Raw genomic sequence first — 14,868 nt, 5'->3', positions numbered from 1 at the left:
ATTGACATGAATCAAGTATGCTGGGATTAAGCTCATGCTATATAATTATGGATTCTAGCGCAAGATAGGGATCCCTCTGTCAATCTACTATGGAAGCCGTAGTTATCAAGGAATATGGGCACTATGAGGCAGATCCAAACCATGTGGAAGAAGGCAGCCCACTCCTCCCCACATTTAAGGCATGAGTGTGGAGGTGTTGAGTGCATGCCATATACTCATTTTGGTGTCAAGTATATAGGGCCCGATTCACAGAACTAACTTAAGACAAAATCCTAAACTTACTACCATTTTGGTATTCACAGAAGGCACTTACTAATTTTGGTATTCACGGAAGGCACTTACTCATTTTGGTATTCACAGAAGGCACTTACTCATTGATGAGTAGGTGCCTTCTGTGAATACCAAAATGAGCACTTACTCATTTTCTGTGAGCACTTACTCATTTTGGTATTCACAGAAGGCACTTACTCATCAATGAGTAAGTGTCTTCTGTGAATACCAAAATGAGTAAATGGTAGTAAGTTTAGGATTTTGTCTTAAGTTAGTTCTGTGAATCAGGCCCATAGAGTGCAGATTGTTAAACCGTCCGAATTTGGATTTCAGATTACTTGACGCTTTTACAGTGTCCCATACATGTGTCCTAAATAACAAGCATTGGCAAAACATGCAGGGGTGGCTTGCTCTAATGTCCTAACTGATGCAGACAGATGCACATTAAAGCCAGACACATTGGCTTTATCATTACTTGTTAACAACTATGCAGGCCACGTGTTGTACTTAATTTGACTACTTTTTGTAGGGAGAAATGCCTGATTTAAAGAAAAGTCCAATTATCCATGTAATAAATAGCTCTCTAAATTAAGTGAGGCTGAGTGACTGTTGTAAGCTACTTTCTTTACCAAAATATCTTTGATCTAAACATACCATTTCTAATTGTTTTAATTGTTTTTCAGGGCATGAATTTTATAACGGGATACCTGATTCTTATCACACGAGACGAAGAGAAATCTTTTTGGTTGTTGGACGCTCTTCTTGGACGAATTCTACCTGGTAGGCTTAACCTTCGCTGCATTTAGTAGCTATTCTTGATGCGCCTTGCTTTAAGCATATTCTGTTTATTGCTGAAAAGTACTTATCAAAATAATTATTTTGAAGTGTGACATTTATACCTAAAAAGAAGAAATGTGTGGATGATGCATTAGTAGCAATGCCTTTGCTAGGGGGAACCTTCATTGTCCTAGCCAAATGCTCAGCATTTTGATGGGGAGGATATACAAAGGGAGTCAAAACTAAACAAATACATTGAAGTTTCTCTTTCTTTTGTCCCCAGTGATCTGCATGACGTTTTAAGCAAAAGGTTGCTTTGATTTCCTTTTTTGTGCATTGACCTGATTTACAGTGGACGTTATTGAAACATACTTTTTTTTCTGGGCAGAGTGGTAAATCAGGAGGAAAATGTGCCAGCCGGACATCTTAAATCAGATTCTTATAAAGTGCATGCATTTCCCATTATCAAGCAAGTCCAAACCAGTAGATTAGTTGACATATTTCCATAGCTAGCTGGTTCATTGGAAATTCCTTCTTTAAGGTGGCCATCAATGTCTGCTTGGGGAGAGGATGTAGCCTAACGGCTATAGCAGTTGACCTCGAAGCTGGGGAACCGGGTTCGAGTCTCGGCATTGACACTCAACATCCCGTGATCACTTAATCTCCCCGTACCTAACAAAAATGAATGTGTCCATCTGTAACGAAACTGGTGCTCCTGTAAAGCGCTCTGATGCCTGAAATCTACGGGTCTAGTTTGGGCTATATAAAACTCTAAAAATAAATAAATAGTGAAAGGGAGGAGGAGACTTCCGGTCCACATAACACCATGACAGCAGCACTATCATAATGAAGGACTGGGATACCTCTGCAGATCGCCTTTCCCTCTGGTCTGGTAAACTGCAGCATAAAGGAAGTTTAACAAGGGAGAAAGAGGAAGGAAGGAGTCCAAAGCCACTGTGAGCTACAGTCTTGTTTTATATGCCGCTTAGCTCCCAGGGAGAGTTTTTCTTTAATTAGGACATTCTACTGTCAGGTGGTACAAATTTCTAATAGATTAATAGCCCACAACGATGCCAATTGAATATCTGGTGGCAATAAGCTCCCCACACCTTTGGCTTGGGCCTTTAACACTGGAACAGATATTTCATCCACACATGGTTGCTGTAGACCGGTCAAATTAGCATAATTTATTTCTGAGTAAGCATCTGTCTTCTTCTGAGACATAATTTTACAGTTTAGACTAAGTGAATTGGGCAGTTGCCACATTCTCATTGTATTGCCTTGAGTGGTGGGCATATTTTTAAGACTGCTATAGTTCTTTTTTTTAGAGAGGGTATGTGATGGTGTAGACCTCCTAAGAAAAAAAAAATCATAATGTATTACATTGATTTTTTTTTAAAACTGTGTTTTTATTGCAGAGTTAGAAAACATACAGTTGTTTGTTCCAACAGTCCCGCTACTCACAAATGTCCCATATATATAGTTAAGCAATCATCACAAAGCCGGTGAGCCCACATCCCGGAGGCCTGGCGGCGCTAGCTAGAAAGTGCTCAAACCTGGTGACAGCAAAAGGAAACCATGACATCTGCTCGGCCAGACGAACTAGCTTCTGCTTTTTCTTTGTTGCCCCATCACCTGGTCCCAACAAACAACCCGTTCGTAAACTCAAACGGGAAATGCTAATATGTACCGCTATTACCACTTGGTGACCCCCCGCTAACCATCTCGTCCCCTTAAGTAGCCGCCTCGTGGTAGCTAAACTCGGTGTATCTTCCCCTAAGTGGGGAAAATGTGCTCACTTATACAACTCACACATCAGCTATTGCAGCCCTCGAAGGTCAGATTCTCATTACTTCAATAATAGGACTCCTTACCCTCCCACCCCCACCCTCCCTTCGAACCTTGGCTGGTGTGGGCCTAGCACAGCTGCACCAATCTACAAACGGAAGAAACCTGTAGGAGCCTTTCTTATCTATCTTTGTATTCCATGGAACTTCCTTTTAAAACCCCTCTCGCCTTAGTCCTCCTCATTCGTCAAATTGTTTTTGAGCGTTCGTACCAGTTATAATGGATTACATTGATGTGGTTCTCACCAAGGTGAATATTTGGGGGCCTGTTCACAAAGGTAAACTTACGGGAGACAGTGTTTACAATGCAGTAATCGCATCGCGGTTCCTTTACAACAAGGTCGTTACAACAACCGTATTGTTAGAACGCAATGCCTTTACAATGCAAGTCATTAGATCGACTTGCTGTTGGGGGCGCCATAACATAAGGAATAGTATAATTTACTATTCCATCACCTTCCCTACTGTTGCGCAGGCTGGAGTTTGAATAGTAAATTATACTATTCCTAAATCCAGTGCGCCCCCTACACAAGTTGATCTAATGATTTGCGTTGTAAAGGTATCGCGTTCTACCTACACGGTCGTTGTAACAACCGCGTTGTAGAGGAATGCGATGTGATAGCAGCGTAGTAACATGCTATATTCTAAACTTACATATGAGTAAATCTACAAATGTAAGTTTACTCTAACACTTTTGTGTATGTGTTGCTTTAGGCTATTAATCATTTACGAGTGTAAAGGTGCTCAAAAGTGTAGATTTGCATGCCTCCACCTCATGCAACAGGGGGTGGAGTCAGTAAAAATAGTATATACGGCTGTAAAGTTAATACTAGTAATGACTTTACCACCAAATTGGATGTTCCGCATACTTGGCAGGGATCTCTCTATGGTAAAGTATAGGGAAATATTGAAAAGTTACTTAAAGTTTTAAAAGAAATATTTTAAATATTTGTACTTGTAGTAATTCTATACATAGTTAAATGTAGAATATATTATTAAAATGCTACGATTAATTTAGGTTTATGAAATTAATTGAAAAATATTTTTCCAAGATTTATAAAAAACACACATACATAAAGTAAAACATTTATGTTTCTTATATATTCGGTTGGGTACTAAAAGTTGTGTATAAACATCACCACTGTAATTATACAATTGTGCGGCCACAGCGTTTTTCACATAATTGTGGATTTGCTGCATTTGCCACATAATCCATCATTTGCTGAATAATCTGCAGATTTTAACATAAAGTTTCTTGCTCCAGTAGTTAAAATGTTACTAAAAACGCAGCAATACGTGTAGCCTCGAAGTGGAAGGCCCTTTAAAAAGGTTGACTGGTCACCTTTCTGTTGCTTATTACTATATTTGGGTGTTAAACTGGTACTAATGAGCTGCAACCTAAGCCCAGACAGTTTTAACAAGTGTAAAAACGTGTAAAAAAAAAGATAAAATAAAAAGTAATTGGTATCACAAAATGTGCCACATTAATGCAAAATAATTTGCTGCTTCTTGATGCATAATTTAGTTTACCCTGCTGCATAATTTAGCCCTCCCTTGTTGCATAGTTTTAATGCCCCTGTGTATAGAATTAGCTTGAAATAAAGTAATTACTTTTTCAAAATAAAAAAGTTATCAAGTCTGGAAGGCTAATGAGTCCGGTGCAGGGCTTCACACTTACTGTACTCCTATTGTGGGTAATCCAGCTTGGAGTCAGTATTGTCCGCTATCACCTTGCATAAAAGAAAAATGTGTGCGCTACAGAGGAAAAATGAACCATGAAATTAAACCGTGCCAAACCAGTTTCTAAACCTTGAAAGTGGATCTGCATCTCCTCACTGAAAATACCATGTAAAAGTGGATTCAAGCCAACCCCACTTTGTTTTAGTTTGAGCTGCTTCACTGCCCAAGGAGAAGATCTGGTGCGTTCCAGGACATGTATCACCGATAGTAAGTCTTCTAAAGGTAAGGGTCCTACTCTGATTTCTGCAAGCCTTGCTTGGAAGTATCTGTCGTTCTGCAGTGACCATTGGAGCAGCCCATAGAGAGCAAAGGGCTCATGGGAGAGCACCAAGAAGAAGATCCTTGAAGTACCCAGGTCCCCTGTCTCCCTGCCTGACTGCTGAGTTAAGTCTGACTGAGGAAGGGTGGTGTCTGACTTGCCAGAGCCAACTACAAAATAGACTGCCCGATACGTAGACCGCAACAGACTGACGCTGATGCTTTCTGCAGAATCTACCTTCACTGTACTTTAGCTGTTACACCAGGACCACAGACCAAAGGAGGAAGATCCTTCCACCCCAGCCACTGAGCCAGCAGTGAACTCTGCGTCAGTTCATTTCATCTGAGACACATCAACTGTGAGCTTTAGGTTAACAGAATTTTGTGGAACAATTTATCAAACATTGCAAATCCTGCACAAGATCTGAATAGTCATTTGCTACAGACTGACTTGCAGGTCACAGAACACTAGGAAGCTCCTCAGCTGCAACAAACGTCCATGTTTTCACTCTGTAGAGAACGATGAAGGCCCCATAACGCATTCCTACAGAGTTGCTACTCCGTGTGTATTGACATCTGTCATGGTTACACGACTTAACTTTTCCGAAAAAACAAGCATTGTGCTGAACATAAAATTATTACATCTACGGAGTGACTGCTCGAGTTCTGTGTCTCTACTCCCTGAGCCACCTTGGACTACTCAACTTTGCTACCCATAACATCAAGGCTAGAAAGCGTTACTTGACCCACTTTACAAAGCCATCGTAAGGCGGGACACAGGTCACTGATGACAAATTACCTCAGCTACCAGGGCCGGGGCCTAGTAGCCCTGTCCTCCTGGCGGCTCCTGAATGGCGCCTGAGGTTGCTTAATTTAGAATACTGATAGTTCACCAGTGATCCTGATGATTGCAGGATCCACCTCTCATCTCATAGTCCTATCTTAATCTTAGGTTTAGCTTTCATAATTTGGGTCAGTAATTCTGGAGCCACAGGCCCCTCTCATGACCTTACAAGAGAAGGGTCCCATTTAAGTTTATAAATCAAAATCATTACTTTGGGACCACTTTCCATTAAAACTGTTCAGGATACCTGGCTTGCCCATCTCTTCCTCTCTTCAGTTCGTTCCATCTGTGACCAACTGCTCTACAGTCAGCTGAACACATACAGCATTTAAACTGTCTAACTGTAAACACCAACGTTTACTAATCAAGAATCTTTCGGGAACATAATCAGACTAAAGTAAAACCACAATACAGGCCAGCTGGTTTCAGGTACATTTCAGGTTCGCTTCTTCTAGGCAGGTAGCAGAAACTAATATCCCAGCTGTGCACCTTAAAGTCAATTCACGTATATTAAAGGGAAATCAAACCATAAGTCTAAGGGAGTGCAACTGCAAGGAGGTTATTTCTTCCCTCTAAGGCAGATAACTAGGAATGTTAGAGAGCAAACTGCACATGGAGAGAGAAAGACCGTAACCTAGGCACTATCAGAAACTCAGAGGAAACAAAAAGACAGCAATTTGAAGAAATAACTAGAGCCAATCTCAAAGATATGCATTTAGAGATATCCACAAAGATACACCCAGAACCAACCAGACAGTGAGACACGAATACACTTAAAGATAGCCACATTGAAGAAAATACCCAGCTCTAAAAATGTAGAGTGCATCACCGGACAGGTAATCCATAAGCCAAGAGACAAGGGGAGATCTCTTGGCTTACGAGGTTTACGGACAAGGAGCTTGACCGCTTTAATCTCCGAAGCATCTCACAAGTAGATTAACTGGTGTTCCAGACAAAAGTGTTTAAAAAAATATTGGATTCAGCCAAAGAGATATTCAAAGATAACTATTAACAGACAGAAAGACTGCAAATGGAGGCAACCTCAGAATTACCCCAACATTTTGGCCAAGAAACCTGGGCGTAGTTTACAAAACGGGGTGACCCGGTGTCCCTCAGAACCTGGGTATATAACAGTTCAGCAAAAATTGGTTCTGTTGGGTAAGTCAAGTTATTTGCACAATGCTCATAAATGCAAGTAAACACAAATCAGCTCTCTGATACATGGAATAGTGTTTAGTGAGATATCAATTACTCAAAACACGGAGGAACGCAGTTATCTGTTCAAGAAAGTCTTTGTATTATACAAATTAATACATGTTAGCTTCTTTACAAAACTGAATTACTTCATTCGTAAATTTATACATAGCAAGACCGTGATAAACAATTTTGTGACTTTTTGTGAATAAGTGCTCAGTGAACAGAATATTATGTACAGTGTGGAAAATAAATCTATACAAATGTATATACTGGTAGGATTGGGGTTTGGTCAGATGATGGTTTGATCTCAACCAAGGATTCTTTTGGTTACTGTGGGAATCCTGGTGATTCTGAACCTATGGATTCGTCGACGTTTCGACCCTTGTGTGCCCCTGTAGGTGGTCAAGGCGGGTCTTTCTCAAGACAGGGGGGGGGGACAGTTTGAGGATCAAAGCAGGGATGTCCTTGGATTGATCATGGATGGCTCAATGGCCTCTCGCTTCTCTCATGTTAGTATTGACGTTGAGTTTCGCTAGCGTCTGAAAACCACAAAAAACCTGGCCAACACAGTAGGAAGCCTGCAAATACATACCCTGTACAAATATGATACCTGTTGTTGAACCCTTTCCCTGTAACCAACTGAGTGTGCAGCGGGCCCGTTTTTTCTCCAACTCATCCAACGCATCTGACATTGAAAGGTGGCCGGTTAGTGTCTGGATGAAGAGCTCAATCAACCAGTATGCCAATATTAGAGATTCATATTTTAGGTCTTTATCCTTGGAAGATATTAGCCATCTACATTTTTACTACAGTCAGGATGTCTTTACACTGCTTAAATCTTAATCCCCCTAAAAGGGCAGGTTTTTCCCAGTTGAACCATTGTTGACCACAACTGTGGTTCGTGGCTCACTTTCTGCAACCCGGTGCCCCTCAACAGTATCCTCACTCAAGTCACAATGCTTCATAATTATTTCTAAATATCATTTTATTTTCTTAATGATAATGTAATATTATACCATTAGATACAGAGCTAACGGTATATCAAAGCATTACGAGGCAAGGTGGATCCAGGGGGATTAAGATATCCTCAGCCACATTCATTCTACAGACTATGGTGTCTGTTTTGAGGGGCCTGGTACTTTTCAGGTGGAGTCCGAAATAGCACCTTACAATCCAGACAAGGAATAAGTTTGTTGCACATGCTCTAAATTTACTAATAATGATTTGTGCAACATGCATATCTTCTACCTTGTTACACATTAAGTTGGGGGGGTATTTATATAACAATTTTAGACTGTAACTTTCTTAATTTTGTTGTCATATGGTAATTTAGGGCTCGATTATGAGTTTCGGCTCGGAAGCGGTTGGTACACAGCAGCACCCCCGCACCAACGAGACTCGCCACCGCCTGCAAATTACGACTTTAAAGTGGTCTGGCGGGCAGCGTGGTGGTGCCTTTGAAAAATGCACTGCAATAGGACCACACAACATAGTTCCCGCATGGCATTGTGACCGGCCAACCCATAATAAAGGTGAAACTCTAGACCTCATCACTAAAGGACACATCATCACAATGGATACCATCACCCCGTGTGATTGGTCCTACCACCACAGCATCTTCTTCCATATTAACATGGAGGTGTCTCTAAGGAAGGGTCAACCAATGAAATCAAAGATCTGGAAAAGGGACCTCAGAGATATCAACACAGCCGATCTAGCATCCCACTGTATAGTTACTCTCTCTTCCCAAAGCAACATGTCTGAGGTTCATGTACTCATCCGACTTCTATACCTCTACTATGTCTAGCATAATAGATTATGTTGCTCATCTGCAACAAAAAAAGCCTCAACAAAAACATCCGAACCATGGTTCAACTGCAACTTTAACTCGGAACGTCGCAACCTTAGGGCTATCGAACGATCTTTGAGATCCAAACCATCCACGGACCAGCTAAAAATCCTTAAATCAGTTAGGGGCTCCTATAACAAGCAAATCAAGAGAGCTAAGGCGGACTATTTCAGATCTCAACTTAATCAAGCAGCAACCCGCCCCAAGAAACTTTTTGAACTGGTTAAACAACAATCGGTGGAAGCACCAAACCGCCCTGATTCGGAAATCAGCCCCCCCCCCTCATGTGATGATTTGGCTGCTTTCTTTACTGAATATGTGAGAAAAAAGGGGTATCCCCGACTAGAGTTCCTAATTCGGGATAGGTATAGTATGTGGAAGAAGGGTAATTAGGAACTGGTTTGAAAAGAAGGGCAGAGGCAGACAATTGACAGCAAGAACTATCAGAGAACAAGATGTGTGATACAAAATTGTGGCTTTTATTTTATTCAAATCTTATTTTAGTAAAAAGACATCATTAAGTTATTATGAGTATTTGTCATGTGCATATCTCCACTATACATGTGACTTTTCAATCTACATATATACACATATTCTTACAACCTATATACATTTTAAAGTAGTTCATTTATACTAAGGGGTGGAGAAGAAAATTGTTTCAGCACACTATACATAAAAACATGGCTAGGTATGACTTCTACGCGCGTTTCGGCTGAGGGCCTTCATCAGGGAGCCATGTGAGTATCCAAATGGACCTATACATATGGAAAAATATAAACAATGATAGTGTTTGTCAATGTCCTTGAAATGCCCTGAAATATTTACATGTTAAAATATAGAGAAAATATCATATGGTACATTTATACAGTGATATACAGCTTTACAGTAATGTCTATGAAGAGTCTCAACCTGTCCTAGTATTTACAATTATATACAATTGGGTACTCATTTATGCTAATGCAGTTCTGGTCTTTTTGTAATAGGAGGCTACAGTACAGGGGCTATGAGATAGGGACGGACACATGGGGTGGTTATGCAGACAACTTTCTAAGTTCTAAAATACCCCTTTACACAGAAGATGCAGTGCGCTAACCGTGTGCAGGCAAGATGAAGGTGGGGGGGAAAAAAAAGGGGGAGAGAGAAATGGGAGAAAAGGGGGAAAAAGGGGGGGGAGGAAGGGAAAAAAAGGTTAGGAAAGGCAAGTTAGGAGCATGTGAAGAGGCATGTTTGTACCTGAGTAAATGGATGGGGCCGATTTTCACAACGAGGGAAATGGTAGAGATATGATGGAACTCCGGAATGCTGTGTGTTTTAACGCTTGGGGGCTGCAAACAAACAAGGTTGGAGGGTAAAGTTCATTAATTTACTAAGATAGAAATACATTAAAGGCGGATCAAGAGGATTACATACAAGACTGATACCTTTTTTGTTTGTTCAATTCCGTGGACTTTTTGTTAAATTCGGTAAACGCTTCAATATTATTGGGCTGTTGAAAAAAGCACATGGGGACGATTTATATGAGTCATATTGGTATTTTAAGGGTTCAAAGGGTGGAACAGCGTGACATTATTACCTGTGGAGATGGTCATGTGACATTACAGGGTATGCTTATTCCGGGCGTACAAGAGATGTTGCGCCAGTAACCTAAATATTAGGAGACATTTCGTGATAATTGTTAGTTAAATTTACTCGAGGGGGGCGTGTGCGCTGTCAGGTCGAATAATAAAGGCGCATTAAATACCTGCAAAATGGGCTCATAGATTCCCTAGGTTGGAGTCTTTTGGACGTTTCTTGTTGTGTTGACAATCTATACGTCACAAGAAGTAAAAGGGGTGACAGCGTTTAAGGATGGCATACTGTTTATAACAATGGTATTGACAACAGTGGTGTTAAACAATTATTTGTTTATATCTAATTACCTTTGAACTGCGTCCACTGTAGTTTGTAATTGGGGGTCTGTGTACTTCTAATGGCGCTGACAGTCTGTGTGCCAGAAGGGATATGAACAGCGCATTATAACGGCATGTTGTTCAAAAACAGCGGTAAAAAACGGGTGTATATTTGAAACTAGTTACCTTTAAGCCGCGTCCATTACATTCTCACTGGGGGTCTGTAAACTTCTAGGGTATAGTTTACCGTCATCTAGTCGGCGGTGCGGGGACAATCTGCGCAGCTAAGAAATGGAGATACAAAGCTAGCGGTTATTTTAAAGCTGCGTTTGGGGTAGCGTATGTGAACGCTATTTAATAAATCGTGGACCTGTGCCGTCAGTGCTTACCTAAGCGTTGTCTCTTGTTTGCATTCCGATTGTGGGGTCTGCTGGCATCTATCTCGATGGGGTCAAGGATTGAACGGAATAGAAGGCGCCGGTCGTATATAAACCTGTGCAATCGAGTTCAAGGGTTGGCGCGTCTAGAGTAGCCTAGAAATCGATGACGGACTATGTTACAAAGTGTCCTCTAGTGCTGCCGAAAATTGGCGGACATATTGGAAAGGTGAAGGGGATGGTGATTCTTATGCGTTTGTTCAGATCTACAAGGGGGATTAGTATTGATGTACTGGAGGAGAGGGGCAAAGATTGAGCAGAAACAAGAGATTTGTAAGTGGGGTGAAAGTCAATGCATGTCCGGGCTAATGGGGCTGTGGGTCATTTAACCATAGTTGTATTTCAATACTTTGGTCCCACGGAATTTCATTATTCATTGCCTTTTGATAGGTGTCTAAGGTAAAAATCCAGTATACTTCGCGACATTTGCGCACCCGAGTACTAAGAGGGCCAGACGTTTTATGGATTTTCTCCAAGATAAACCAACGAATATCGTTGGGGGTATGTTTGGCTTCTAGGTAGTGCTTGACTAAGGGGGCCTGTGTTTTGCCTGTGCGGATGGCTGATCTGTGTTCTGAAAGGCGCGTGGACATCATCCGTGATGTTTCGCCTACATAGCCATTGTTGCATGGGCAGAGTAGGAGATAGACCACATTAGTGGTTTTGCAGTTGGTCAAAGTTCGGGAGCTAATGTTACAGTTATTAAAATTTAGCTCTTTGATTTCTATTGCAAATTCACAGGCGGCACAATCCAGGCACTTATAGTTGCCTATTACTGGGCTTAAGTCAGTGAGCGTTCTTTGAGTGGAAGATGTTTTATTAGGTTCCATTCTTGACCTTACTACCAGATCTTTTAGATTTTTGTTTTTCCTATAGGCAAACATTGGCTTGGGAAGTTGGCTTTCTTTGGGTTTTGTGGCGTTCAGGATGTGCCAATTGGAGAATATAATGTGTTGGAGCTTCGCATTCATGGTGGAGTGTCTGGTCACAAAGACCATTTTGGATTGTAATTCTTTGATTTGGGGTGTCAATAAGTGCTGTCTGTCAAAGAACCTCGCTCTTTTATATGACTCACGTACTAGACGTTTGGGATATCCACGAGATATGAATTTGAGTTTCATTTCAGTTGCTCTTCTGTCAAAGTCTGTGACTGAAGAGCAGTTCCTTCGGACCCGAAGGAACTGACTGAAAGGTATACTAGACTTTTGTGTTTTAGGGTGGTAACTGGTGTAGTGCAGTAACGTGTTGCGGGCAGTCGGCTTCACATACAGGTCTACACTGAGGCGGTTGTTCTTACTGATGATGTTGATGTCTAGGAACTCAACACATGTTTGGCTAGATGTGACAGTAAAGCGCATGTTTTTGTCACATAAGTTGAGCCATGACACGAATGTGGAAATATCATCTATATAGCGAGCCCATGATGAAATCGACTCGCTAAAGGGGGCAATTTCATTGTAAATGAATTTAGACTCAAATTGGGCCATATAGATATTGGCTACAGTGGGTGCGCAGAAAGCACCCATGCTGACGCCCATGGTTTGTTGGTAGAGGGAGCCATTAAAGTCAAAGGTATTCTCTGATAGAACTATTTTTAAGCAGTCCAGGATGAAATTTTTTGGACAATCAATTTGGTACGTGTCAATGAACCAGGAGACAGCTTGGATGGCTCCTGGTTGCGGAATATTTGAGTAAAGAGCCTCTATGTCCATAGTTGCTAGCCACTGCCTATCAGGGTTAAAAGTCAGAGATTCTACGATATTGATGATATCTCTCGTGTCCTTGACATGGGACGGAGTTTTAGGTATATGGGGTCTTAGGATGGTATCAATGTATTTTGATAGGGGTTCGGTAATGGATCCAATGGTGGAGACTATGGGTCTGTATGGTGGGTCATGACTGTTTTTGTGTATTTTTGGGACTCCATATATTGCTGCCATTTTAGGTTGGCGAACATTGAGAAATTGCCACTCCTTTTCACAGATCACATTATCATCAAGGGCCTTAGTTGTTAAAGACAGAATCGCCGATTGGACTCGTTTAGTGGGGTCTTTTCGTACTGGGATATAGTGGTCGGTGTTATGCAATAGCTTCTCCATGTTCAATATGTATTGGTTAGTGTCTATTACCACTATACCTCCTCCTTTATCGCAACATTTGATTGTAATGTCTTTGTCTGTTTTTAGTTCTGCGAGTGCTTGATGTTCCTCATAAGAGATGTTGTAGCTGGGAGGGGGTATATATTTAGTGGCCGCTGTAAGTTTGTTATACACTACGTGCTCAAATGTAGGGATTTCCGGCGCTACTTGTTCTAGGGTGGGTAGAAAGGTAGATGCTGGCTTTAGACCTGATATATTAGTGGAGTTTTCTTCTTCTGTAGTATTGGCTTCAAAGAAATTTTGAAGTCTGATCTTCCTAAAGAAGGTCATAAGATCTTTGAACAGTTCAAATCTATTGATGTTACAATGGGGGACAAAAGAGAGCCCTTTGGTTAGTAGCTTTTCTGTAATGGGGGAAAGTGGTTTGCTGCTTAGGTTAAAGATAGGTATTTCTTCTAGTCGCGCCAGTATTGTGCATGGCGCGTCACTAGGAATTGGTTGGGGTTGGAGTATATTGCTGGAGCTTCCTGGTAGTTCTGAGGGGGAGGTGGGTAGGCATGCATCAGAGGGCCTGGATATTGGTTGGGAGGCGGCGGGTAGTGTTGGTTGTATTGCTGTGGGTTTCCTCGGTGCCGCGGTTGGTATCTGGGTTTCCAGCGTCCCTGAGGGTTCCCTCGCCTGGATAAAAAAGGCCTGTTGCCTCTATTTTGTTCTCCTCTTTGTTGTCCTCCCTGTTCTTGGTCACTAGTATTGCTCTCGTTGTCTGACCCTGATGTATTGGAGAAGGTAGTTACTTTTTTGGGGATGGAATGCTGATTAGGGGCATAGATGTTATCACCCTGAGGTTCTGGCTGATAGTAATTTTCAGCTAGATAGGGGTAGACTTTCTCATTGCTAAAATATTGAATGTCTTTTTTGAGTTTGTCTGTTTTCCTCTTTAGGAGGTAATCATTATATGATTGTAGATCTTTTTCCATCTCCTCTAATTTTTTTATTGCATCTTCTTTGGCCGTGTTGTTTTTAAGTTTAAGCTCTAGTTCTGCTATTTCTGTTAGAAGGGTCTCCACTAGATGCTTAGCCGTCTCCACTATGAGCATCATGAGATCCCTTGAGCATCTATTTGCTATGAGCGACCATCTTTCCAGGAATCTTCTTATTTGAACGAAAAGCCCTGGGATATTTTTAACTCGTAGGCCTTGAGGGATGACTCCAGCTTTTAGATATTGAAGCATGAAGTGGCCATGCAGTTCTATTCTTTTTGTTTTTTTCTTTAAGGCTAGTAGTTGTTGGTATTCAGTATTGTTTGAATTTGTGCTTACTGGGGTGTCTGTGGTGGCTAATTCACCTACCATGGACACAAAGTCATCATCAGAGAACCCAAATGTGTGTAGTTTATCCATGGTGGCTGAGTGAGTGGCAAGTGAGCAAATGGGCAGAGGATTGTATGTGGGAGACCAGGGTGGGCTGCAAAAGGAATTTATGAGGATAAGATGTAAAAGGTACAGGTTCAAGACAAAAAATAGAACTAAAGTTATAAACTAAAAACGATAAACCCCCGCACAGACAGGCTGTGGAGACAATATATGTGAGAAAAAAGGGGTATCCCCGACTAGAGTTCCTAATTCGGGATAGGTATAGTATGTGGAAGAAGGGTAATTAGG

The 14,868-nt window shown here is 41.4% G+C and overlaps 1 protein-coding gene across 2 annotated transcripts in view; it reads left to right on the top strand.

Annotated features, from left to right (window-relative positions):
* GRTP1 (growth hormone regulated TBC protein 1) overlaps positions 1–14,868 on the top strand; it is a 679,757-nt gene that overhangs the window by 399,705 nt on the left and 265,184 nt on the right. For both annotated transcript variants that reach the window (XR_015305466.1, XM_086950791.1), the window contains exon 5: positions 954–1,050. Coding sequence is in view for 1 of the 2 variants with exons in the window: in XM_086950791.1 (XP_086806917.1) it covers positions 954–1,050 (97 nt within the window). In the remaining variant the exon portion in view is untranslated. The remainder of the gene's footprint in view (positions 1–953; positions 1,051–14,868) is intronic.

This window comes from Lissotriton vulgaris, unplaced genomic scaffold, assembly GCF_964263255.1.
Source record: "Lissotriton vulgaris unplaced genomic scaffold, aLisVul1.2 SCAFFOLD_1009, whole genome shotgun sequence".
Lineage (NCBI taxonomy): Eukaryota > Metazoa > Chordata > Amphibia > Caudata > Salamandridae > Lissotriton > Lissotriton vulgaris.
This window is presented reverse-complemented; position numbering and strand designations above follow the sequence as displayed.